Source organism: Colossoma macropomum, unplaced genomic scaffold (assembly GCF_904425465.1).
Source record: "Colossoma macropomum unplaced genomic scaffold, Colossoma_macropomum, whole genome shotgun sequence".
Classification (NCBI taxonomy): Eukaryota; Metazoa; Chordata; class Actinopteri; order Characiformes; family Serrasalmidae; genus Colossoma; species Colossoma macropomum.
Genome location: NW_023494805.1, coordinates 22,656,225 through 22,683,424, shown reverse-complemented (window position 1 = coordinate 22,683,424; position 27,200 = coordinate 22,656,225). Strand labels below are relative to the sequence as shown.

Genomic DNA, 27,200 nt, shown 5'->3' with positions numbered 1-27,200 from the left:
GGTGAAAGTGGTTTCTGCTTTGCATTGTGCTTCGTTTTCATTATGTTTGCAATCCATTTACCAATTTGCCATCCCATAATGTATTAACCAAAGAAACCCGCTGAGTGCAGCTGCTCCTAATCACTGAAGCACATCATTGCAGAGGTGCAAAATAGCTTATGGCATTAGCTGGGCAGTTGTAGTGCACGGAAATCTTGGCTGCAATAGACTGAGTTTGAAAATCCAGGTGGATGACGACAGTGTGTGTGTGTAAGTGGGGGTGTTCAGGAGGAAGCCTCGGTGCCTCCTCGTGGGGAGCCCTGATGACTGATGACGTCCTCTGAATCGCCCTCAAGGAGAACGGCACGTCGACGAAAACAATTCAGGAGCCTTATACGTGCTCATTAAACGGGTAGAAGAGGTGCTGTGGACGTGTCCAGCTGGAGGTCCGCGGCAGCGCTGGTACTGCTGTTTTTTTTTAAATATCGTTTATATCGAGCCTTGCCCTCGTCTGCTGGTGTAGACTGAGTGAAAGCGCAGACAAACAGTCTCACCTCCATGTCTGCATCATCTCTGGATACCTTACCGTCAGTTCACGGGCGGCGGGAGCGAAGAAACTGAGTGAAATGGTTGTGAGCCGTGGACTAATTTGGGAAAGGCTGCTGCTGCGGATCGTGTGAAGGGCGAGGATAGAAAAAAAGAAAGAAGAGGGAGAGAGTGGACGTGCGTGTGACTGTTTATCGCGCTGTTTGGCTCCGCTGGTTAACGCGGCTCGACTGAGGCCACGGATGGGGTGAAGGAGGCTGGAGGGAAAGGAGCCGGAGCAGAGGGAGCTCTGGCTGGAGAAAATGCAGGAGGCAACGGGAGACGGAGAGGAGCCCATCCTGAACGGGGCTGCACGGGAGGAGGTGAGGCGCATGAACGTGACGACCCGTTCATGATAGAGAGCTACAGTAATATTACAGGATTCCGATAAAAGACTTACAGTAGATTCAGAGTCACTACAGTTTAATACAGCTGTGCTCAAATATGCACTGCTGTAAGGCAGCACTACGGGAACGTAATATGAGGTGAAAAGCATAATACAGAGCTAGAGAAATGATAGTACCACCATAGATATCTGTGTAAGAGTACAGTGTGTATTGAGCTGTCCCCATCTCTGTATTCGAGCTGAATTACAGTCAAAACTCAAAACTGTTCCGTTGTCAGAAAGTATTAAACGCAGTGCTCCGTTGCCATCCTCAGCAAATCAGTGCAGGCCTATTTTCAGCCCTTCAGGCTCCCTCTAAGCTAAACTGGGAGAGGATAAATGGAGTTGAAATGGTCTGATTCGTGTCTGCATTTCCTCCAGCATGTGATTGTTCTGCCTCCTCGCCGCTTCTGCATTGCAGTGAGTTGTGAACGCGCTGCCATTAGCCACATCTCTCCATCTCTCTCTTTACCAGCCTCAGCTGCGCAGTCCTCTCTCCATAACACAACCTGCTTGTTTTCTGGCTCACGAGTAATAATATCGCTGAACCAGAGGGGCAGGGCAGACGGGAAGGGTCCGACCTATTAACAGCGCTGCTTGTAAGTGAATCTGTTAAGTCTTTCAGCATGAGCGCCTCCGAGCGCGCATGCGCTGCGAAACATCACGCCCTCCTCTACAAACTCTGACTCGCAGTTTTTCTTACCGTCACCCCCATTAAATGAGAGGCCAAATGTGATAACCAGGCTCATTATTGTGCATAAAATCTGCAACTCTCAAAGGAGCCGAAGAGAGCATTTCTCTCCTGTGCTCAGTTGGATGGAGTGAGCTGAAGTGAACGTGTTTGTCCAGTTTAGTTCTGAGCGGTGATCTGAATAAAGGAGATGGATGTATGTCAGTGACACAGTGTGTGACAGTAGCTGTCATCTTCATTCATTCATTCATTCATTCATTCATTCATTTAGGGGTATGTAACGTATAGCACTATGTTGCCAGTGTTTTAAGTGGTGAAAGACTGGAGTGTGCTATTTATTTTGGTGTTTTTGTTTTGTTTTGTTTTGTTTTTATTTTGGAGAATAGACATTCTATTAACATGCCTGTCAGTCTAATCTTGATATAAATAGGGAGCTGCATGATGGAAACCCTGCAGAATATGGCAAAACTGTGAACCATCAAAAATTAAACTGCATCTCTGAACAGAATGTGAACTTATTTCCACTTAGTAAGACAAAAGGTAATTGGACCAAAGGCACCCAAAGTTTGCATAAGACTGTAAATACATTTTTACTTTTGGTCTCTAATTGCGGTCGTTGTCATCTTTACAATAGGGCTGTCAGTGTTTTTATTAGTAGTATTATTTGTGTGTATTAATTTGTCCCGAGTGCTGTGTGCAGTCTGTTTTTCACTCTGATCAATATTTTAATGTCAAACCTCTCCAAGTCCTGTAACGCTGCAATATCTACAGCATGCCTGCAGATTTTACAAAGTGCATATTATAGCTTCGATTTCCCAATGCAATTAAAACAACCGCTTCATTCAGGTTAATTTTGTTTTGTATGTGCTGTTTAAATGCTGGTTGATCTGTTTCAGTGCAGCAAGCAAAATCTGGTCTTTAATTTGAAGAGGCTGTATTGGCCGGTGCACTACCGATGCATAGCTGAGTCCAGTATTAGCTGTTGCTGTGATGATGCTGCGCAGCACACCAGAATTTTGTCAAAGTTTTTCTGAGAACACAAAAATCTGTGATCTACATTCACCGGGACTGCAGCAGTAAAGGCTAAAAAGTGAGTCTCTTGGGTAAAACCTGAGACTTAACAGCTGCATATTAATTATGCCGTCTAATGCAATTGCATTGATTGAATACCAAGGTTTCCAAACAATCATCACAAATCAACAACTCATTCCAGCACTCCTTCTCCTGCTGATTCCTAGTTCTAGTGTTGTTAGTAAGCTGTGCAGCAGTATGATTATAGTTAACAACATGATTATAGTTAAAACATTGTGAAAACACCAAATTGTAAACCCAGTTTCGTGAATTAAACCGAATCTTGATCTGAGTGTATCACTGCACCCCCAGTATTGTTCCCCAGGGGATAGTTTTCTGTCTCTCTGTTTAACTATCTTTGGTTCCTCTGTTGTTTGTCCTCTGTCTTCCATTTCTCTTTCTCTGTAGTCTGCAGGATGCCAGATCAAATAATGTCAGATCAAAGGAAGTCTCTGGTTTTCATGCTAAATAAAGACTTCAATTAGACCAGCAGACATGTAGCACTGGACAAAGCCAGACTAAGCCTGAACCTGAGGCTCTCTGAATTACACCACTTCTGATATAAAACTTCCTTACACTGTAAAAAGATAAATCTGTAAATTTATAGCAGAAATATTGGGAAAGTGACAGCTGATTTGTGCAGTCTTGAGCAGCCTGTCTCTGAATATTGTAGCACTGGTTACAAGTTTCTTGTTATTTCATCATGTTATTCTTCCCCAAAAGATATGTTAAATATATGTGTCTTTAAAAAGCTACAAATAGCTAAAAATCATATTTTTTCCTTATAATAAAGTTATAAATATACAACCCCATTTCCAAAGAAGTTGGGGCGCTGTGCAAAATGTAAACATCATCAGGATCATTTTAATCCTATATTTCATTGGAAATAGTACAAAGACAACATATCAAATATTGAAACTGAGAAATGTTATTGTTTTTTGAAAAAATGTATGCCCATTTTAAATTTAATGCCAACAACTTGTTCCAAAAAGTTGGGATGGGGGCAGCAAAAGGCTGGTAAAGTTGTGTAATGCTAAAAAAACACCTGGTGGTTGATTGGCAACAGGTCAGTAACATGATTGGGTATAAAATGAGCATCCCAGAGAGGCTGAGGCTTTCAGAAGTAAAGATGAGGAGGAGTTCACCACTCTGTGAAAGACTGCATGAGCACATTCAAGAATAACGTTTCTCAACATAAAATAGCAAAGAACTTTTGCTTTTCATCATCTACAGTACATAATAACATTAAAAGATTCAGAGAATTTGGAGAAATCTCTGAATGCAAGGGACAAGGCTGAAAACCAGTATTTGTTGGCCATCTTTGCATTAAAAACAGACATGATTCATTAGTGGAAATCACTGCATGGGCTCAGGAACACTTCTGAAAATCATTGTCTGTGAAAATAGTTTGTCACTGCATCTGCAAGTGCAACTTAAAACTCTAAAACGCAAAGAAGAAACCATATTTAAACAGGATCCAGATACACTGCCACCTTCTCTGGGCCTGAGCTCTTTTAAAATAGACACTGTGTCCTGTAATCCGACGAATCAACATTTGAAATTCTTTTTGGAAATCATGGACACTGTGTCCTCCGGGCTAAAGACCGCTCAGTTTGTTATCAGTGCACAGTTCAAAAGCCAGTATTCATGATGGTATAGGGGTGCATTAGTGCACATGGCATGGGAGACGTGCACATCTGTGTAGGCACCATTAATGCTGAACAACATAAAAATGTTTTGGCAACATATGCTGCCAGCCAGATGACATCTTTTTCATGGGAGACCTTACTTATTTCAGCAAGACAATGACAAACCACATTCTGCGTGTATTACAAGAGCATTGCTCCTTATTAAAAGAGTCTGGGTGCTAAACTGGCCTGCCTGCAGTCCAAACCTGTCACCCACTGAAAACATTTGGCACATTACTAAATGAAAAATATGACAAATGAGCCCTCAAACTGTTGAGCAGCTGAAAATCCAATATCAAACAAGAATGGGACACATCAATCTATCCATCCATCATCTAAACCACTTATCCTTCTGGGTCACGGTGGGGTGCTGGAGCCTATCCCAGCTGTCATTGGGCAGAAGGCAGGATACACCCTGGACAGGTCACCAGTCCGTCACAGGGCAGACAGACAGACATACATAGTCACACACTCACTCACACCTAGGTGCAGTTCAGCATGTCCAATTGGCCTGACAGCATGTCTTTGGACTATGGGAGGAAACCGGAGTACCTGGAGGAAACCCACACAGACACGGGGAGAACATGCAAACTCCACACAGAAATGACCCTGGTCGCCCGGCCGGGAATCAAACCCAGGCCATTCTCGTGAGGCGACAGCGCTACCCACTGCGCCACCATGCCACCAGAATGAGACACATTTCACTTTCAAAACTACAGCAGTTGGTCTCCTCAGTTCACGAACACTTACAGAGTGTTGTTAAAAGAAGAGATGATGAAACACAGTGGTAAACATGCCCCCGTCCCAACTTTTTTGAAATGTGGTGTTGGCATTAAATTCAAAATGGGAATATATTTTTCAAAAAACAATAAACTTTCTCAGTTTCAACATTTGATATGTTGTCTTTGTAGTATTTTCTTTAAAAAATATGGTTTACATGATTTGCAGATCACTTTTGTGCTTTGTAGTGTACACTCTGCTATTCTCTCTCCCTCTCTTTCTCTCTCTGAACCTCCCCACTCTTCATCGTAGTTGCTGAGTTAAACTCCTGTGTCCTGTTACACTAAAATCAATTGACACAGAGACAGAGTGATGAGGGGGAGGCAGAATACAGCGTCTGTAGAGTTTTGTAGGTAGTAGAAATGGAGAGTGCTGCCCTGTTTTGGTGGTGTGGAGCAGTTTGAATCATTCATTTGTTGTATGACTTCTTACCTCAACTTTTCACAGAAAGGGACAGGAGAAAGAAAGAGAGAAACTGAGAGATGCTTCAAAAGCTAGGAAGCCTATACAACTCTCACCATACAGCTGGGGAAAGAAAAGATGGACAGAGAAAACAGATGACAGGGCATCTGGATGTGGCTAGGACACTTGCATCACTCTGCTATTATTTCTCTATCTCTCTCTCTTTCTCTCCTTTGCGCTCTCTCTTGCATATGCATTGTTATTCATCGATTTGCCCATCTTAATGCGTTTCAAGTTTTAATGCACTTCTGTGATTCTTGTGTATATGAGACTCGCTCTTGCGGTCTGGCTAATGTGAGAGGATCAGCAAATGTGCATTTGCTGCTTTAAATCTGATTTATCTCCTCCTTTTTTGGCTGCAGTCTTTGCACTAAAAATGTATTAGAATGAAGATATAAGCAGCAGTAGCAGTTACTGCTTAACATTAGAATGCTAGAATGCATTTTCCAGGTTCACTAAGGTGATAAGTTGAAAGACATTTTCAAAGGACTCAATCAATACTATACAGAAATAGTAACTGCTGGGCCATCATTAAAATGCGTTTTTGGTTTCTTGTGTCCATCTGCTTAGGACCAGTCATTCATGCTTTGCACCTCTTCATTGCTTCTAATGAAACAATGTTATGGCTTTCCTCATATTTCCTTTCAAGTGAAATTGCTGACAGTCTCGCATCACAGCTAAAATTACATTAGGAAACTTAGCAAGCTGATTAGCTTGCTAGTGAAGATCATATTTATAGCTGCTTAGCCAGCTGTATTACAGTTAGATAGTCATAATAATGAAATGAAAAATAATTATGAAATATTAGTGCACTGCATACTTTATGGGGGAAATTATTATGCATGAATAGTACTGAAGGGACTTAAAGGGAGAATCTACAAATTTGTCAAAATTTCTGTATACTTAAAGTGTTAAGATGGAAACAAAGTCATTCAGAATGGTTTGATGTGAAATGCTCCATTCTAGATAAACTTACCAGTTAGAATTGTTCACAGTGGTGGTGATAGGAACCAGACATCTCAAGATTTTAATGCCTCTAAAAGCTACTTCTCAGGAAGTTATTACATGAATGGTTCTGTATACACTGCCTGATGACGGAGACATGTTTTTTGTGAAAATGGCATCATCAACATAACATATAAAATAGAAAACATATGAAAGATATATAACATATAAAGGAGACACATTTTGATTCACTGGTTGTTTTGGATAGTACATAAAGAGGATGTACTTGCATCATAGATATCACAAAGCTTGGTTCCTGTCACCGCCACTGTAAATAAATCTGAGTCAAGTTTCTCTACAATGAACTATTTCACATCAAACCACTCTAAATGACTTTTACAATTCAGCTATTTAATTATGAAGAAAATGATCAAAATCTGTGGAAGTTGTCTTAAGGTTTTGTGTGTATAAGCTTAGTTAAAGTAAACTAAGAGCATTAGGAAAGAAAAAATGAATAAAACGAATAAAGGTAACTGATAAGAAGGCTGGCAAGAATGCCAGTGAAATAACTAATTAATCAAATAACTAATCAGAGCAAAGTGCAAGCTCAGCTGAGCTAAATACACTAAAAGAGAGATGTACTGCTATACCTTTATGTAAATTATGTGTAAATATGACTACCTGTGCTTGCAGCTGCTCATTCATTGTTACAGAGTAAAAGCTTTTATTGACAAATACGAATTCTTCCAAAAAGATTCAGAAAACAAAATAGAAAACAACAGAAATGCTAAAAAATAATGTTTCTTTCTAAAAAATAAGGCTTCTGTTCTTAAGGAATAGATGTACAGTATGAGCTGTATCATAAGCAGTAGTATAATTATACCAGTCCTTGATTAAGATTATATGGACTATACTGATTAATGCAGTGACCAAAATAGATTATCCAGAAGAATATCCTTATGTGAGAATCAGTAAGGTATCATTTTCACTCCCTTCAGTATCACTGTTTACTTACTATTGATATGACAAATTCAATAAAAGAAATTGATTTAATTTTATTTTACATTTTTAAGCAATTTAGTAGTTTACAATTGAAATATGAACCCGTCCCTGCGTCTGCAGTACAAAATGACTTGGCTAACATTCAGAAATGTCACAAGTTATGTAAATAATTGATATGTGAATATACAAGCAATGTTATGTGTGCAGTTGTTTTTTTATTTGTTGTCATGGAGTATACTGTAATGCTATAGGCCCTCTGTGAGGTGTGAGAGATGGAGAGAAAGTGAAAGAGTTAGTGAACCCTGCGTCTCCCTCCCTCTGGGATGGGTGAGGTGCTATTATTGACTGTTACACTGGGTGGCAGCAGAAAGCCTTCTTTCTTGACTCAAGAATGTGTGACTGATCTTGTTTTTAGTCTGCTGTGAATTTGTGTTTACATGATTCAGATTAAAAAGACGTCTTTTATGATGATATAGAGACAACTACAACTTCTTCATATTATTAGTATGCTAGCCATTATGAAAAAGTATCTAAAGAAAACCTCAGGTGGAAAGTCAATATTTTCCACAAACAGAGAAAGAAATATGACATTTTCTGTAAATTTTATTGCACAATTTCTATTTATTTTCGAAGTTTGACATATTGGAATATGTAAAACATAAAACATGCCATATCTTTTGCACAGGTCACATATTATATTTTAGTTTTTTCCCCAATATGTTGAATTCAGAAAATAACCAGTAAAAGTCCAATAAATTGTACAAGAACAGCTGCAAATAGCAGTTGAAATACCCTTTTCCCTACACTCTTTGTCAGTCTCTGATTGGTCCTAAATGTGGTAGTCCTTCACACTTATTTGTTAAAATGTGGTAGGATTTTTCTTAACAGCGCTTTTCAAGTGCAGTTTGATGGTGCTCAGAAGTCCATTATGTATCATTTGTGTCTGGAGCCGATAGAATAGAAGGACATCAAAGTACTTTAGTTCCTCAAGAAACATAAGTGTAGATCTGTAAAACAGTACGATCATGTTACATAGCTGGATTTTAACAAGTTTATCATCTCTTACTTCCTGCAGCGCCACATTTTTGATTTCTGACTCAGATCTTTCCCAGAGGTGAATCTAACCTGCAGTCCAATCACATTTTATAAGGAGAGAAGGAGACATATATATATATATATATATATATATATATATATATAAAACATAAAATATTTTACATTACACAATGTTTAAGTTATTATTAATAATAATTGACATAAACAAGTATTCAGGCAAGAAATGTAGCTCCTTTAGAGTGCGGTATCGATGCTAAGCAATCATTGACCGCTGAATGAGAAGAAGAACGTTCGGTCGCCAATCACTGTAAACTGCATTCGTTTCATGATTTTCTAAAACTTTTTTTATGTAACAGTGAGCATATGTAACATAGCACTATTTAATGCAAATACTTTCAGTTTATAAGTACTTTTTGGTCACCAAATTACCACCGCGAGTCTTTTTCTGCCAGTCTGATGATGCCGCTTTTTTCACGCTGGGGCTGAATCTCAAACGGCTCCCTGCTCCCTACATAGTGCACTACGTAGGAATTTAAAAACTGACTCCTGCACCCCAACAAAGCAAGATGCACTATTTGACAGCAGAAGCTAGAATTTCTAAATTTAATGTTACACAGCTCACTATTTAGCTAGGGAGTACGGAGCATTTTGGGATTCAGTCTGAGTTTGATGCTACACTTCTGACTGAAACGCGAACATTTGAAGCGTGTAAGCCATTCAGGTGACATTCTGTAGACTTTTATATTGCTATTTTCGGTGAATCATATTGTGAGTACTTTAATTCAAGCCTGTTATATTAATGTTGGAGTTGTGTAGCATGTTTACTATCTTCTAGCCTGTTGGCTAGCTGACTAGCCTAGTTCTAGTTAAGAAAATAAGTTTTCAGCCCCTCAGTTTAAACAAAAACGGGTTCTTACTTCATCAATAAACTCCATGCGATCAGCATTAGAGTCACACACACATATATATATACACATTTATCATTTAGGAGAACTTTGTAGTTCTACATTTACATACTGTAATACATCTGGTTTTATGCATAATTTGTTAGCCCCCTTTTACCCTGTTCTTCAATGTTCAGGACAAATAGAAATTATGAAAAGACTGTTCAAGCACAGTTTAATGACTGCTCTAACACACATTCTACACCTAAACAGATGTGTTGAATCTAGTATGTTGGACCAGGGAAACCACCAAACTATTCTGAAGCTGGGCCCTCCAAGATCAGACTTCGAGAACTCTTGTACAGATACTTACCATGGGTTGGATATCCACATTCTGTAAAAAGGAAAAGAAACTCATTAACTGTGATGACATTTATCATAACATCGATTTTATGACAAATTGTTCTTCCGATTTAAAATGACTAACCTCTATAATAGATGAAAGAAAGGGTACGATTGCAGTTTTCATCAGTCCACCATCCAGAGTTATTCACATATGCAGCAGTAAACCAAGCATGTTCTAGTTCTGTGAAAACTGATTCAACACTAGCAGTGATTAATTTTAACTTACTGGAACTGCCTAACTTTGCTATGTAGTTAATATATTTACAAACCCTCAGTGAATTACAGCTTCTCTTACTATTCTCTTACTACATACTTGCTGCAATAAAGTTTAGACTTTTATCATTGAAACACTTCATATACATAAACTCACTTGGTGAGCCAGCTGTGAACATCAAACCTCCCATCAGACTGTAAAGTACTGACAAATTTACCTATATTGGGCATTAGCACTTTAAGAAGACTGTTACTATAATGATGGCCTTTCAAGCTGTAACAAGATGTTAAATTTCTCTCCTCTTTCCTTCTTTCTGTATCCCTGCTCTGCAGCAGCGTCCGGTGAAGCAGTCCCTGGCCAGCTCTCTGTGTCGGGAGTCTCACTGGAAGTGTCTGCTCCTCACACTGCTTATGTATGGCTGTTTTGGTACACTGGCATGGTGTGGGTTATGCAAGGTTCCGGTATTAGCCTCAGCAGAGCCTGCCGCTGCAGTCATGGAGCCTGGGGACCCATCCACAACTTCTGCTACTGCTATCGCTTTCAGCCCAGATGAGCTGGCTCTGGACAGTCCCTGCTCAAGTGGCTACGTCTACATTCCTCTGGCCTTCCTGGCCATGCTGTATGTGGTGTATTTGGTGGAGTGCTGGCACTGCTACTCCAAGACTGCCATGCTGGCTCAAGCCGAGGTTGCTGAGGTGTATGAGCGCGTGCAGCGGCTTCAACAGGCCACGCCATGCATCTGGTGGAAGGCCATCAGCTACCACTATGTGCGAAGGACCAGACAGGTGACACGCTACCGCAACGGCGATGCCTACACCACCACACAAGTGTACCACGAGCGTGTCAACACACATGCCGCAAGCTCTGAGTTTGACTATGCGAGGCTCGGCGTTAAAGATGTCTCAAAGGAGCTAAGAGGCCTAATGGATCACCCAGCAGTGCGGCTGCGCTTCACAAAGTGCTTCAGCTTCTCCAGTGCTCGGGCAGAGGCTGCCTACCTCACGCAGCGGGCACGCTTCTTTGGTGAAAATGAGGGCCTGGATGACTATATGGAGGCACGGGAGGGAATGCACCTAAAGAATGTGGACTTCCGCGAGCACATGCTGGCCTTCCCTGACCCTGCACGCCAGCCCTGGTATGCCCGTCGGAGGGTGTTCTGGCTCGCCTCAGCTCTGCTGCTGTCCTGGCCGCTACGTGTTGTTGCAGAGTATCGTACTGCATACGTGCACTACCATGTTGAGAAGCTGTTTGGGGATGGAGATGACAGCGGCAGAGGGGATGGAAGCGAGAATGGAGGGATAAATGAGAACGGAAATGGAGGGGGTATTGGATCAAGCTATCGCGCCATCTCTCGAGTCAACACTGTCGACATGACAGAGCTGGAGTGGCACATTCGCTGCAATCAGCAAATGGTTCCCAGCTATTCAGAGGCTCTGCTGATGGATCCTGGCTCGGATGGCAACCAAGGCACCAACCCTCCTCCGGCTGGCTCAAACTCCGTCGGAGGTGGCCCAACGCTACCTGTTGCTTTCACTTCAGCCTACCTGCTCCAAAGTTGCCCTCGCTGTCGGCGATCCACTAGCAGCGCCTCACTCCCTTCCAGGCTGAGAGGCCCAACGGCTGCCTTGCTGAGCAGCACCGTGGCTGGTATGAGGGCTGGAGGAGTGGGAGGTGTTACTGGGGGTCCAGGGAGGCTGGTTCTGAGCAGGAGCGGCTTTTCCCTGGGACGCCTCCAGGCCTCACGGCCCACCTCACTGTTTCATTCCCGCAGTGTGGGTGGAGGACTAGGGGGAAGAGGGGAAGAAGGGACTGCTGGTGGAGGGGGAGGTGGAGGTGGAGGTGGAGGTGGAGGTGGAGGGTTCCTTGGTTTGGGGTCAAGACAAGACGAGGAGAGCAGAGGAGTGCTGGAGGGAGGAGAGGGGGATGAGGAAGAAGTAGAGGGAAATGAGGAGGCAAGGGAGGAAGGTGGGGACAGAGAGGAGGAGGTAGGGGAGCAACATGAGGAAGGTGAAGGAGAGGAAGCGAGAGAGGGAGAAAGAGATCGCCCTCCTCCATATCAGGATGCTTTTTTTTTCCCCGTGTTAATAGTGCATGGAGAGGAGAGTTGTCATTCGGTAGAGGACATCTCTTAAAGAGAAGAGTTTGACCTAAAAATCAGAAATAGCAGGATGGCTAAATAAAGACTAAGGTAGTCCTGTTTTTTCCCATAGCGAATGAAACCTGTAGGACCAGACAGATTTAGGCTTTGAAGAGGAATATGATTTGGGTGGATTTTTCCCTTTGTAGTGTTGCATCAGATTAACTGTTGTAAAGAGTACTGGCAGTGATGCTATCATATAAAGATGATTTGTGTACTACTATGCCTTTGCAAAACAACTCATGCTGAGGGCAATGGAACAATTCCAGATGTATAAAGGTGCATGAACCAACAAAAGAGAGGAAAGCAATGAATCTTGATAAGGACTAAAGATATCTATGCAAGACTGTGTGAAGCCAGATACAAAGAGCAACAGATTTCTAAAACCATATTATCCAGTGGTTAGACAGAGGAAGATAAATCAGCACTAAATTTCCCAGCATGTCTTTCAGAGGTAAAGACAAGACAGCATCACAAATACCATAGGACCAAAATTTTGGTTTTACATAGTCAAGTTTAACAAAATTACCAGAGATTAGACTTGTCTTAGACTTGTCAGGCTGTGCATGTAGCTTAATTGCCTAAGCCTAAATACTAACTATACCTACAAATACAGTGTGTCCCATTTTTCAGCTGATAGGACATAATGGAAACACCGTGACCCTGTTTCTGACCTTCATCTATCCAGACTGTTAGTCTAGGCTTAGATCCTCAGCCACTGTTGCCTCCTCTGGAAATAATCTGATTTGCATGTTATTTGCTGAGTCTTAGTCGATGCAAATATACTTGTGTTGCCGATACTGGATGTCTAACGATCTTTTAAACATGCTTTGGGACTTTTTGGTTCATCAGAAAGAGATGTTTGACTTCTGTTGGAGAGCTTGGATCAAGATTTCCTAATCCTACAGTGAGGAATGTGGAACAGGACATGAAATGGCTCGAGTTAGTGAATCTGAGAAGCAGAAAAATGTGGAGTGTTCTCTGTGCCAGAAGCTTTACTACACATGCCTCTTGCTTATAGTGAAGCACATTAATTGTATGTGTTTTGTGTTTATGTTCTTTTTTTAATAACAGTTTATTTGTTCTTTAGTGCATCACCAGTTTTGCCTCACAAAGGGCTTTGCTCTGCTACAATGCCTCACACAAACACATTGCATTATGAGTACTTCAGCTACAAGCATACAGCACGTTGCCTTCCATTGTAGCCTCTGTATTTGTCTGATATAGGCTTCATTATGTCACATATGTCAGCATAAAATAACGGATCATTAATAAGAGAGTTAGTGTGCCAAGAAAAACTCACTGATTCCTAGTAATGATATATATTGCCTACAAATATTTTGTATCTAACACACAGTCATAACAGACAGTTTTATTTTTGCACCACACTCATAAGCCATATTTTAAGTCAGTTGATCTTAAATGCAAATATGCTGAAGTCACAATATCCATTTTTGGGAACTTTATATTGTATATCAAATGCCTTCATGTCTTCCTAGTGGTTTGTGGTTCTGCATCTAATACTATCTTACATTTTTAAATATATCATCTCTGTGTAAATACTGTATGTGAGCCATTTAATTTACCAAATACTAAATAGCGTTGAATAATTTGAATATGTGTTTGACCTAGATACAATTCACTGTGCAATGCTTTTAAGCTTGAGATTTCAACACTGGCACTCATCCTTCTTCAACTCATGGTCTGGAACATGCCAAAGCCTAAAGAGCACATGCTCTCTTATTAGAAAACCTACAGGCCAGGCAGACTTCCTAGTGCCATGCAATGGTTGCCACACAGACAAACTGGCAAAATACATTTGATTTTAATGTTTATATGCATATATACATACATACATGAGCAACAAATTACAGGAAAAACGAATGTAAAGTGTCTTAAGGAGGTGTTGGGAGAACAGCTTTAGTGTGCCAGAACAGTCTCTGGAACTGTACTGGAGAGGTGGAATAACCATTCTTCCAAAAGATATTCCCTTAGCTGGTGTTTTGATGATGTGGGTGGGGAGTGTCTAACATGCTGGTCCAAAATCTCACATAGGTGTTAGAGATCTCAATTGGATTGAGATCTGGTGACTGTAAAGAATGATTTATACATTTTTATATATATCAAACCATGAAATGCCCTGTGTATGGGGGGAATTGTCAGAATCCACTCCCTTCAGAACAGAAATGTGGGGTCAAGCAGTGCCATTCTCTTGGTGTGCACAACACATACATTCGCCCACTTGTGGAGAATATCGAGCTCAACCGGGCCTGCTTGGTATTTTTCTACATGGCACAGCGCATGGTAGGATGTTAATTGCATCGTGTCATGCAGTATACCTGTCTGGAAGCTTCTAGGGTTAGGGTTATGTTTTTCCTGTTATGTATGTTTTTCCTCTAATTTGTCACCAGTTTGTATGTGTGTATGTGTTATAGCTGGAAAAAATTGTGTGTTCCTGCAATGTTGTCAGAATGTTATGTGTTGCCACTGGAATGTTGATTAACAGTGACATTTTCATGGTCATGTAAATCAGGTTGAGAATGTATAGTATACCACAGACAATTTTCTGTACAGTTGTGTTCCACAGATATAATGTCCGTAATCTAACATCAGACTCTAAAACCTAAAGTCTGCAAGTAAACCGAGTTCAGTGACTAATATACAGTTCACTAAGTACGGATATTAGACCAGCTCTCTGACCCTCCATGAGAACAGTCAGTAGAGTTCAGGTTTGTTATGTCTGGCTGTGGAGTTGATACACCAGAGGCAAGCAGCTGGGTTTGGGTTTATGTATGTGGGTGTTTTTAAAGAAGAAATCATCTCAAGAAGTTTCAGTTACAGAGAATAGAATCCAAAAGCTGTATTTTACTCACTTCACCATTGCTTCCACAGCTGTATGCAACTCAGCAGAAAGAACGTTTTCCATTCTGAGAGAATGTTCTGAATGTCTTTATTTGATGGAAAGGACAGAGTGGTGGAGAAATGTTGTTTGTTTTCTGAATATTTCATTGTTAGTGATTATGCAGTATGTTTTGACTGAATTGGCTGGCTGACATGTACAGTGAGTCCCTTTAAATCAGCTAATCTCAATCAGCAAGAAAACAACTGCTTCAATGCCTCAAGCATCAAATGATGCACATTGTTGTACGGTAGCAATGACTGGTTGGTTTGATATGGACCTGTAAGAAGGATTCACATGATCATAACTGATGATCACCATGACATGATGATACATAATAAAATCAAACTGCTTGACTTAAAACACTTGCCTTATGTCATGTTAAATTATGTTTCCTATGCACTGTAAAAAGTGGGACAGATGAAGTATTTTTTAAGTTTAAACTGATGTAGAATATTATTTGTATACCCTATTTACTTTATTTTTTCCATTGAAAGTGTTTGAGTTAAGTATTACAGTTCATTGCTTGTTACCACATGAACTATTTTTTAAAGTTAACCTGACAAAACATTTTTTACCTTGGAGAGCATAAATCCAGTGAACACTGTATTGGCATGGTGCATGTTTTTTCCAAGTTCACTGGAACTCTACTCACACTGTCAGAAATATATATTTGCATATTCATTTCCATTATTACTACATCATCAGGTCAACAGTAAGGAGTCTTACAGTAAAAGAGCAGATCCAAGCCACTAGAGAGTGTGAGACACTGAAAAAATGTACTGCACATGTGCACAACAACTTGCTAGAATTATTTTGCCACCCTGTGGTCATTTCAGGTCTGAAGGACACATCTTTAAAGCTCATTCTACGTAAGTGTCCTACTGTCCTACACTCTCTACAGTCTCCTACAGTCTCTCTCTCTCTCTCTCTCTCTCTCTCTCTCTCTCTCTATCTCTCTCAAAACAGTGCTGTTTAAGTCCACATCAACTGTTGCAATGTGGACAAAAAAAATTAAGCTTGAGTATATTAATATCAGTATTAAAGTATATAGTATAAATGTATTAACATCAAAGTTCATCATTAATAATTTTTATTTATAAGTTTATTAAGGTTACAGATTTTTGTTCCATCTTAGATATTACTAAATAAGAACAATTAACTTCAAATCTTTGCCACTCTCAGACCTTTCATCTGTTTTCACACAGATATATTAATAGAATATAAAATATTTTTAAAAATCAAATATCTTAATAATTGATCTGTCCTTTTGAGTTGAGTTTTGCTTTCCACCTGATCACTCCTGCTTGTTTATCCATAAAAATAATCTACTGTCACTGTGAATGACATGATGAACAATAAGTATCATCATGTAAGCCTTCCAAGGAGTTAAAAAGCTGGTACGTTTTATGTTTATTTCAACACTGATAATTTGTTGTTTTCTGCATCTTTAACAGGGCGTGTCAAGCATCACATCCATCCCATCAGACAAAATAACCAGAGTTAAGAATTCTTTATGATGTACTTTTAATCTTGTGGCAGCCTGTTTTACATTAAATATTCCACCCTTTCCATCACAGAGGTGAGTAACAGATAAGATGTGGTGACCACATCAGAGAAAAAAGACGTAAATGAGGACTTAAGTCTTAAATTTGGAATTTCAGAAAGGTAAGTGCTTTTTTTTTATCTTAATATACTCAGATTAATTATATTTTCTCTTCAAAATCTGTTCATTTCTTGTTCCTTTTTATTCCCCCATCTCTGTATTTAAAACATTTGCTTTCAATTCTATTTGTCTTTTTTTTTCCTCCAGCATTCTGTCTTTATGTTGGAGGAGGTTGTCCACTAGGTGGTGCAAGAAACACGTCAGTTTCTCACATTACACTTCAAATAACATCAGATAAAATGTTTTGACTGCATGAACTTTTAATTTCAGAAACCAGTTTTACATTCACTAATGCCACTCCTTTAATTTAATAAAACATTAGTTCATTTTTCATTCTGGCATAGAGAATAATATGATTGGGGCAGTGGGGAGGGGGTTACTTAATGTGCTGCTTAGGGCCTCCAGATGTTCAGAAACAGCCCTGAATGTAACAACACAGGACTGAAAGACATACATGATAAAAACACAAAAAAAGTGAGAGGGGAAATGAAAGTCCTACATTTGACATAAAAACAGTCACCAGTTATTTTTAAAAGAGCACTAAAGCTACAATGTGCAGTGCTGAAAACAGCAGATGATTTAGTGTGCATAATCTAGCAGCTACATGCAAAATTAATAAAAATTAAGAGCTTTTACAAACAAAAACAGCTATAAATATCAGGTCAGATGATTTATTCTGCAAAAGCAATTGAACAGTTTCATTCTAAATTTCTCCAGTAAAGATGTCATAAAAGCATTGATATTTCTTGTGTGTGCTAAGCCTACTCCCAACAACAAATATCATCAAAAAGACATTTTTTCAAAGTGGTCTGTAATGCATTTGGGAACAAAACCCTTTTATAACTTTCATCCCTGCACTCCTCTACATGTATTTGTCAAGATGTGTTCATTTTCTTGAGAACATTTTTCAAAGGCAACGGTGTTCGGCAGTCTTCTGTTGGTCAGTTGTTTCTGGAGCTGACAGAATAAAAGATGAAAGAAATTCTGTGCTTTGTGGAGCAATATATCCTAAATTTATAAAACTGTATGTTTATGAACCTGGAACCATGAACCAAATACTCGCACTGATCATAATATAACTTGTTGACCTCTACAACAGTAGGAAAATATAAATTAGCATCATCCCACAGATAAAAAAACAAGTTTGCATAAAGTGCTTATTATGAAAGACAAATTGTTTTTTTTTTATGGTACTCACTGTCACAGCAAATGAAGTGGAGATGGCGATTGTGCTGAAAATCATTCCAAAAGCCAGTTGGATACATTTCTGTGCACATCTCATTTCCAACATAATTATGTGTCTCAATTTCTGTAACGCTTCCAGTCTTCCTCCAGTTCTCGGACCCCACAGAAGGAATCATCATCATAGTACCATCTCCAGCTGTTCTCCACATCATCATCCAGCCCAATCCAAGCCAGGCCATATAACAGCTGTTTACAGCAGTAATCAAACTACTTGTGTTGTTGTTCTCAAGAGTGGTCAGATCAGCAAGTGTAGTTATTTCTGCAGAACGCCTGTGCTTCAGTCCAGTTTTTATTCCCATTCACAAAGTAATATTGTTCAGAAAGGCAGGAGGAGAGGGAGAGGAGACCTGTGGGACACACAGACACTGGGTAAAAAAAGGCAGTGTCAATATAAAATATAAGTTAAAATAGAAGAAAAAATAGATTAAATTAACACAAGAACAGAAGAAGAAACATGTATATGGATGTATATTAAGTCATGTCATTTGTCTTGAAACTTTTATCTACATTTCCAATTTAAGTCACTTCAGCAGCTAAACATTGCTATTAACCTAAGGAGGAAAATTCAAGAGTGTTGTGTGACTGCTGCTTTTGCCAGATCTTATATGGAATGGAAAGAGAAAGCAGCTGCACTATTGAGACATCTTAATAAGCAAGACGTAATTTATTTTCCTGCAAAATTGTTCAGTGCACTTTCTCTCTTCCCTCCCACTCTGTCGCTCTCAGGGGGCCTCATACACTAATAACTTCCTAAGTTTTCTCTTAAATTTGTTCTTGAGAAAAGTCCTAATAAAAAAGTCTTTCAGATTCATGACGTGTTACATTGCAGAATTGTTCACACCTTTGTGCTCTTGATTGTGTAGATTCTGTTCTTACCATAGAACAAATCCCAAATAAGAAAACATTGGTGAATGTCAGAATCTTTGTGAAAACTGTGTTTTAAGAAGAAATTTCTTCTTAAGAACAGTTGGTAAATGAAGACTCTTCTCTTGATTTTTTTCCTTATATTTTCAGTCTTTAAATTTAGAATATATCTTTAGATATTTGATTCTGTAAGCATTAAAATGTGCCTGTTATAGATGTTCATAGTATTCACAATGGTTTACAGCTGTTAGCTGATCTTTTGCTTGCCATAGTATCAAATTTCCAATCTCAGATTTCTCTTAAAATCATATCAAAACATATGGTACAATTTCATAATACCAAAGAAATCAGAAGTAGAAACATACTCTGAGGACCAAACACATACAGAGAGAAATAAGTACTGGCACTGAGTAATTTTACTAACTTCAAAATCACTGAAACTACCTAAGTTTGCTGTTGAGTTTGTGATAAAATGATAAATTAACTTCTCTATAGAGAATTAAATGTTCTCTGTCTCTTGGTAAGTTAATTCATCCTGTTGTCCTTGTTTTGTCTCATGGTGAGTTTAAGAGATTTCTTTCTCATGGTGTAATATAATTGGAATCTACACACGTCTGAAATGCTGAGATGACTAGCTTTATTCTTAATAAAAAATTATCAATAACCGATATACATTTTGGAAAAAAATCTTGATGAGCCAGTCATGATCATATATAGCAATCTGATTCTCCCACCAGCCGATACTGTTCCGGTAATTGATCTACAGCGAGCAGATCGAGTGGCACATTTTCTGTAATCAGCAGATTCCCAGCTACTTGGAGGCTCTGCTGACAGGTCCTGGCTCCAAATGCAACCAAAGAACCATGTCTTTTTCAGCTGGGCCAAACTAGCCTCCCTACTGCACTATTAACAGCTCATTCACCTCCCGAGAAGCACTGTGTCCTGAATATGCCCTTCATCAGGTACAACAGATCTTGGTGCAACACCTCTTACTAAATTACAAACACAAAGTTCCAAAACAAGTTTGGAAGACCCTTACACCCCTGGCAATGACGACACAAGTGTATATGCTATGACCAAGACTCAGCAAGCAACATGCAAATCAGATACTTTCAGAGTGAGGCAACAATTAATGAGGATCTATGCCTAAAGATCTAAGAGAGATGAAGGCCAGAAACAGGGTCATGTGTTTCCATTTTATCACAACAACCAACAAATGGGACACACAATATTTGTAGGTATAGTTGTCAGCATTTAGGCTTAGGTAAGGCATTTTAGGCAGCTTAAAATGTAAACATGCATTTGAAGTCTGAGGCTACAATCACTATCACGTATTTTGAGTCACTTTATCGTAAATGCAAATATTCTTGTAACATAATTCAATTTCAGTGCAAATATATTCTCTTTAGGCAGCCCAGAAAAAAGAATTTGCAATCTGGAAGAATTTGATTTTATAAGGAGCAGTGGAGAAGTACTATTTGTTTGTTTGTTTTCATTATGTTTTATTTTGATTGTTTTATTTTATGTTTTTGTTCATTTGTTGTTATGCTTATATACAGTGAGGTCCACATTTAATTTCTTTTTCATTTAAACCTGGAAATAAACATCATTTTAGATTTAGAATTCTGAAAAATTTAAAACAAGAAAAGTTATGAAAAGTAAAATGGAGAAGAAATTTTCAACATTCTGCACTATTATAAGGTCACTATTTAAATTCAGGCAAATTTGTAACATTGAACAATTTGAGGCCTTTGTACACAGAGGTCAGATTTTATTTTGAGTCTCATCTCTTCCACTGAAGCTTGTGTTCAGACAACTCTCAGGTGGGTTTGGTCTATTCATCAGATTCTTTTGTGAGTTCACACCAAGTCAAGTTCATGATGTCATTAAAGCCAAAGAGGGACATAAACTATCAAATACTAAGAAATTCTGAAATTTGTGTAGATTTTTCAAAGATTATACTGTTCGCTCAAATTGTTCTATTGATAATACCATTTATAATGAAAATTACTGCATTAAATCATTAAATTAGAAATTAGAAAAGAATGCAAAATAGAAGCATTTTCACTATGTATATATATATATAGATAGATAGATATGTCTGGATATGTGTGTGTGTGTGTGTGTGTGTGTGTGTGTGTATGTGGTAAGAATAAGATAATCTTATTTTAAAAGAGATATATTCAGGCTATACATCCAATTCAGAGAGAGAGAGACTACACAACTGTGCATGTGTATGACACTCTTGCAGAAATATTTAACGCTGTAGTCATTTCAGGTATAAAAGACTGAGAGCTCATTCCACCAAACTGTCCTACTACTTTAGTATTTCATTAATTAATTAATTAACTTCTTAACTCATGAGGATTTGAGACTCACTGAGGCTTGTGAAGTGAGCCTCAAATCCTCATGAGTTAAGAATATACACATACACACAGCCTGTACAGTAAATGACCATAACAAAGCAAAAAATTGTAAGTTGTGATTAAAGTCTGTCTTTGGAATTTCAGGAAGGTAAGTGCTACATTTGAAGCCGTGTTTTATTTCTTCTTTCTTCGTCACGCCTCCATGTTTATTCTGAACACCTGTCCGGTGTAATATCCACCCTCAACACCAGAGGTCAGCCTCACCTGAGCTTTGAACTGTTTCATAGTAATGCCTTGATTTCATTCACCCGCGGCTCACTTATCTCCCTTTATAAGCACCCACACCATCACACACCCTGTGTGAAGTGTTGCCAGAGCTTCTCCTTACTGAGCCATGTAGCTGAATGTGTCCTGGTTTTATGGTTTATTTGGGCTTTCTTCTGAACTCTTGGCCTTTTTAAACTCTCTTTGGTACTTTTGCTAGGTTTTGTAAGCTGCCTTGGTTCTGTGACTGTTCTGGGCTGTTTATGACTCTGATTCTGGTTTTGTGTTTTTTTGATTCTGTGTTTGTGAGTTTTTAGTACTGCGTTGAAATGAACCTGCACAGGTTATTTATATTTTACTTCTAAAAAATTGTTAATAATTCCTTGTATCATGTTCCTCTTCGTATTTCTATCTTTGTGTTTAAACGGCCCATATCCTACATGTCCAGCCTCTCTTTATCCCTGAGAATTAAACAGGCTGTTTTTGTTTCTGTGCGTTTAAGATTGATATTTATATGACCTCTGTTTTGATTGGTCCAAGCAGACCGAAATGCGTGAATGGATATACAGTATTTCAAAGAGTTGGTTTTTGTGACAGCACAAAATCAATAAACTCAAAATGGCCTGTTTTTGCAGCTTAGTTCATGTATATAGACCGTATAGATGAGGGAGTGAACGGTGTTGCTTCGGTGTTGTGCTGAATTCCGACTCTCCTTCGCGAGCTTCAGACAGGAATGACAGATGACACTCGCGATTTCTTTTTTGTTGTTGTTGTTGTTGTTTTTTTTTTATAAAGTATAAATAACGGCTAATCTTTAATTATCCTTCCCAGCAAACAACAAAGCAGTCACAGTAATGTAAGTGTATTAAATGTTATTAATTCAATGTAACGAATCAAAGACTTTGGTTGTTACCGCAGCACTCAGGCTGAAGGCTTTCAGTCATAAGTACTACAAGAACACTTTAAACACAGTTTTAATTCTCAGGTCTGGAGCAATAACATACTTGATAAAACCAAGTTCACCTCAAACAGCGTGACACTGTAGTATTACTTTTTTCTGTGTGAATTACTGGACAGCCTGACTTTCATTTCTCTTTTAATGAGATATTGGAGATGTCCGATTGAACAAACATGCCCTACTTATCTGTAATTATCTAGCTAGGACAAATCCAGAGTGCTTGAACTAAGTTATAAACACAATACTGCATAAACAGGAGTTGGATCTTGTGATTAAAAACATATACATCCTTAAGGAGCACCAGTGCTGACTGTCTGTATCCCAGAAGAGACTTCCCCTGGCCACATCTGCTGTTTCCTGTTTGTCCTGTTGGATACAGTGAACTAGAAAAGTTTGGAGGAGAGAATTTCTGGGATGATTGTGTTGAACGCTGAGCTGAAATCCACAAACAGGATCATTGCATATGTCCCTGGGTGGTCAAGGTGTACCAGGATGTAGTGCAGTCCCATGTTGACTGCATCATCCACTGACCTGTTTGTTTGGTAGGCAAACTGCAGGGAGTGCAGCAGGTGTCCTCTGACATCCTTCAGGTGGACCAACACCAGTCGTTTAAAGGACTTCATGACCACAGACATCAGAGCAACATCCGTTGAAGATCTGTGTGAAGACTGGAGCCAGTTGGTCAGCACAGGCTTTAAGACAGGAGGGGAAAACATTGTCTGGACCTGGTGCTTTTCTGGTGATCTGTCTCCGGAAGTGCCGACTCACATCCGCTTCACAAATCTTAAGTTCAGCCTAAGTGTCTAGGGGGGCATGGGGGCTCCCAGTGGTGTGATAGAGGCTTTGTTTGCTTCAACAGAGGGAGGTGGTCTCCTGTAGTTTATGATGTCTGCGAGGCCTCGCCACACTGATGCAGGGTTGCTGGCTGTAAACCTGTTTTTCACCTTTTCTGTGTAGTTTCTTTTAACCACTCTGATCTCCTTTGTCAGTGAGTTTCTGGCCTGTTTGTACAGGGCCCTATCTCCACTTCTATAGGCATCTGCCTTGGTCTGACGAAGCTGTCTTAGTTTGGCTGTGAACCAGGGCTTGTTATTACTGTATGTGCGGAAGGTGTTGGTTGGCACACACATTTCTTCGCAAAAACTGATGTAAGACGTCACAATGTCAATTGTAGCTTTTCATATGTTTTCATCAGAATTCAGTTTTTCTTTCTTTTCTCATTTTGTTGCATTTCAGTTCTACTGCACATTATTTTTTGGGGGAGGTAATTTTGATATTTGTCCAGTAGATGGAAAAGAGAGCACACTTCTCTTTGACTCTCTTTTCAACTGTAAATGTTGATTTAAATTTGATACTGTGTATAACTATTAATAACGTCTAAATATTTAACTTGACCTTTTCAAGGTGACAATCTGCATTTAATCTTATTACTTTTTTGCATTGCAAGCACTGTAGAAAATGCATATTGTCAACCTAGTATCTCTGAAAAGTTTACAACAGGAGGAAAACAAATTCTCAACCTTTAAATTTCTTTACTTGAAATTAATGAAGACATGATTTATTCTGAGTAGTTTTGGTTCATTCATCATGAAAATTTGACACCACATAAAGGACATCTTGTGATTTCAAATTACGTTCAAATGACAAAAATGGAGATGTTTTTCCTGAAACATGAAAGAATACAACCTATGATTTGCCACAGATAATACTATAACCATATAAATATATTTTAGGTTTTATGCAAACCTTTGCACTTGAAAAGAAATACAGTTGTAAGTTCAGAATAAATATTGACCAGCATGTCTGTTTCTCAAATTACACTTCAAATAAATCATATTAAAATAATAAATCACACAAAAAAACCCACAAAAATGGGCACTACTTGCTTAAAAAAAGAGTGGTAAATGTATAATGACAAGTGCAGTACTGCAGACTGTTATGGCCACATACAGGAGTAAGCCTTTGAGAGATTCAGATTTTTTTTCATTTGGCAAACAAATTCTTTTAAATAATCTCTTTCCTAAATGTTGTCCTCTACATGTGATAGTTTGCTTAGAGATTTTTCTTGCGAATACTTTTCAGTTGCATCTTCATGGTGCTCGGAAGTCCTTTGTTGATCAGTTGCATCTGGAGCTGACAGAATAAAATGTGATCAAACTGCTGCACTTTATCGAGAAATGTAGCCTTAGATGTGTACATATGTATGAGGAAACTTGTACATTATATGTTATTACACTTAAGTCTTAAATTATATATAAATTATGTATGTCCATAAATAAGATAATATTGTTTGAAGCCTGTTGTAAAGCTGGATTTTGTCAAGTCAGTGATCTCTTACTTGCTGTAGCACCACATTTTCAATCTCAGAATCTGTCAGGTTTCTCACAGAGGTGAATCTAACCCGTAATCCAATCACATTTTCTAAGGGGAAAAGGAGAAACTAATTGCAGTTGAAATTGTCTCAGCTGTTAAAAGAACCACTGTGTGTTTAATGGATGGTATGTTTAGTCAGATGTGTATACATTTATTTTTTCTGTTTAGACCAGGGGTCTGCAACATGCAGCTCTTTTACTGCTCTGTTGTGGTTCCACAGCAGAATTAGAATTTAGGTAAAAATAAACTAGTCTTCCTTTGCATTAAAATAAAGCTCTGTTGATCGTTTTAGCACAGTCTTAACAAATGCTGGAGGTTGGCACACAGACTACTGGTCATCCTAGCAATGCAGACAACAATCTCGCCTAGTTAGTAGCTACAAAAAGGTAAAGAGAGAGATTTCAGACAAACATTGATAATTTGGAGACAAATGGACTTAATTGCCTTTATTAGCACTCCAGTTGGTTTCCTGCTACGTTTAATCTGCAAGATGAGAAGCTGAAGTCAGCTTCTTGTTCGCCAGCTTCTTGTTCAAATTTTCCCATTCCGAAGTTACATTCTGGCGCCTCAGGCACCATTTAAGGTGGAACATGAAAATTCTAACAAGAAACTGGCCAATGAGAAACTGACTTCACCCTTGTACAAAATTGGATGTTGAGAGACATTTTACAAGAAATTATTTTGGGGAAAGGTTTCCCGCTGGAGGTGCAAGAAATGCAGCTATAGCTAAGCTAAAGCTTAAGGCAGAGCAAAGTAAGTCTGTGTTTCTGTTTGTATTATATTTTTAGCCTACACTAGGACATTACCACATACTGAGACATATTTACAGCCAAGATGGTATATTATTATGGTATATTATAAATGTTGTGGCTCCCAAGGTGGTTTGATTTTTGTTGAAAGGACGAAATGGCTCTTCTTAACAATTGGGTTGCCGACACCTGGTTTGGACCATGATCAATTTGTTTAATATACTGAACATGTACTAATGTATACACTGAAATATCTTGTTATAATAACAAATGAAAGAGTTCAGTTGCTGTGCAATAATAAATCAGTTTTCCCTGTTATTACTTTGCTTTTTCAATATTCTTACTTCAGGATAGTTGTTACTAATGTCATATTTTTATCGCAAAGAGGTTTACCTTGAGTCTGTTGCCCAAATTTTATTCACAGAAATAGTTTATTAAGTCTGTGGATTTTTTTTTCTGCATTATTCATTTCACCAACTGATATGCAGTGCAGATATTTACCTTGGGTGGGCAATCTGGATGAATCTGCCATAGAGAAAAAAAATGGAATTAAATTGATCACAAACACCTTTCACAAAAGAACTGTCTTACAGATTTCAAACTAAAGTCATCAGATTCAGTTTGCTCTAGATGAGAAATGACTCACCCCTATAACAGAAGAAAGGAAGGTTTCGATTGCAGTTCTCATCAGTCCACTGTCCAGAATTACCCAGAGATACAGCAGTACAGTGTTCAATATAGTTCAGGTTATCTGGTTGTCCAGTTAGCCAGTTCTCATAAGTGGAATTGCTCTGGTCTGACCATAGTCTAGTTCTGTAAAGACCGATCCAAACTATTTGTCCTGCTGCTATGTTAAAAATCTGTCCATTCTCTGTTGTATTCCTGATGCTGACCAGGTCTGTGTGATACTGTCTGCAGTACTGACGAGCATTAAAGGCGTTCATAGCCGTTGTAATCTTAACATAACTGTTTATGTTGGTCTCTAAAAATGAGAAAAGCATCAACTAGGATCATCCCACATGTAAAAGCAGAGTTTACATAAAGTGTTTAAGTATAACATGGTTTTAGCATGGTTGTTTGTACTTACTGTCATAGCAAATGAAGCTGGATAAGGTAAGGCACGTAATATCATTCCAAGATCCAGATGTGATCATTTGTGTGCACATCTCATTTCCACCATAATTATTTGGCTCATTAAGCAAAGGATTACCTGAAACTTTTCTAAAGTTCCTGTAATCTCGTTCTCCTGGCCCATAAAAGGAGTCATTATCATAAAACCATCTCCAGCTGTTCTCCACATCATCATACAGTCCAATCCAAGCCAGGTCATTATAACTGCTGTTTACAGCAGCAGTCAAACTGCTTGTGTCGTTTGCGTTCTCAAGAGTGGCCAGGTCAGTGTAGTACCGTCTGCAGTACGCCTGTGCTTCAGTCCAGGTTGTCCTGTTATTCACAAAGTAATATTGTCGAGAAAGGCAGGAGGAGATGGTGAAAAGACCTGCGGGTGACACAGTGGGGGAAAAAAGGCCAAA

General features: G+C 38.9%; 2 protein-coding genes across 2 annotated transcripts; one reads left to right on the top strand and one right to left on the bottom strand.

Moving 5' to 3' along the window:
• Positions 1-88: 88 nt before the first annotated feature.
• On the top strand, positions 89-15,276 carry LOC118826659 (transmembrane protein 151B). The gene is made up of 2 exons (XM_036597689.1): positions 89-887; positions 10,480-15,276. Exons 1-2 carry the CDS (start codon positions 828-830, stop codon positions 12,277-12,279), a joined length of 1,860 nt encoding a protein of 619 aa, XP_036453582.1. The 5' UTR covers positions 89-827; the 3' UTR covers positions 12,280-15,276.
• A 9,246-nt stretch (positions 15,277-24,522) lies between these two features.
• Positions 24,523-26,612, bottom strand: LOC118825384 (C-type lectin 1-like). The gene is made up of 4 exons (XM_036595970.1): positions 26,315-26,612; positions 26,170-26,193; positions 24,885-24,967; positions 24,523-24,679 (listed from the first exon to the last, which is right to left on the bottom strand). The coding sequence occupies exons 1-4, from the start codon at positions 26,610-26,612 to the stop codon at positions 24,599-24,601; spliced, it is 486 nt and encodes a 161-aa protein (XP_036451863.1). The 3' UTR covers positions 24,523-24,598.
• Between the last annotated feature and the right edge of the window lie 588 nt (positions 26,613-27,200).

What these genes read in the sequence shown, in the direction of transcription:
- LOC118826659 (XM_036597689.1), top strand. Translation starts at nt 828, where the DNA reads ATGCAGGAGGCAACGGGAGACGGAGAGGAGCCCATCCTGAACGGGGCT. An exon ending in ACGGGGCTGCACGGGAGGAG is followed by an intron (nt 888 to 10,479) that starts GTGAGGCGCATG and finishes CCTGCTCTGCAG; the next exon opens with CAGCGTCCGGTGAAGCAGTC.
- LOC118825384 (XM_036595970.1), bottom strand. Translation starts at nt 26,612, where the DNA reads ATGAACGCCTTTAATGCTCGTCAGTACTGCAGACAGTATCACACAGAC. An exon ending in TCCTTTCTTCTGTTATAGGG is followed by an intron (nt 26,194 to 26,314) that starts GTGAGTCATTTC and finishes TCTCTATGGCAG; the next exon opens with ATTCATCCAGATTGCCCACC. An exon ending in ATCCAGATTGCCCACCCAAG is followed by an intron (nt 24,968 to 26,169) that starts GTAAATATCTGC and finishes TTTTCCCCTTAG; the next exon opens with AAAATGTGATTGGATTACGG.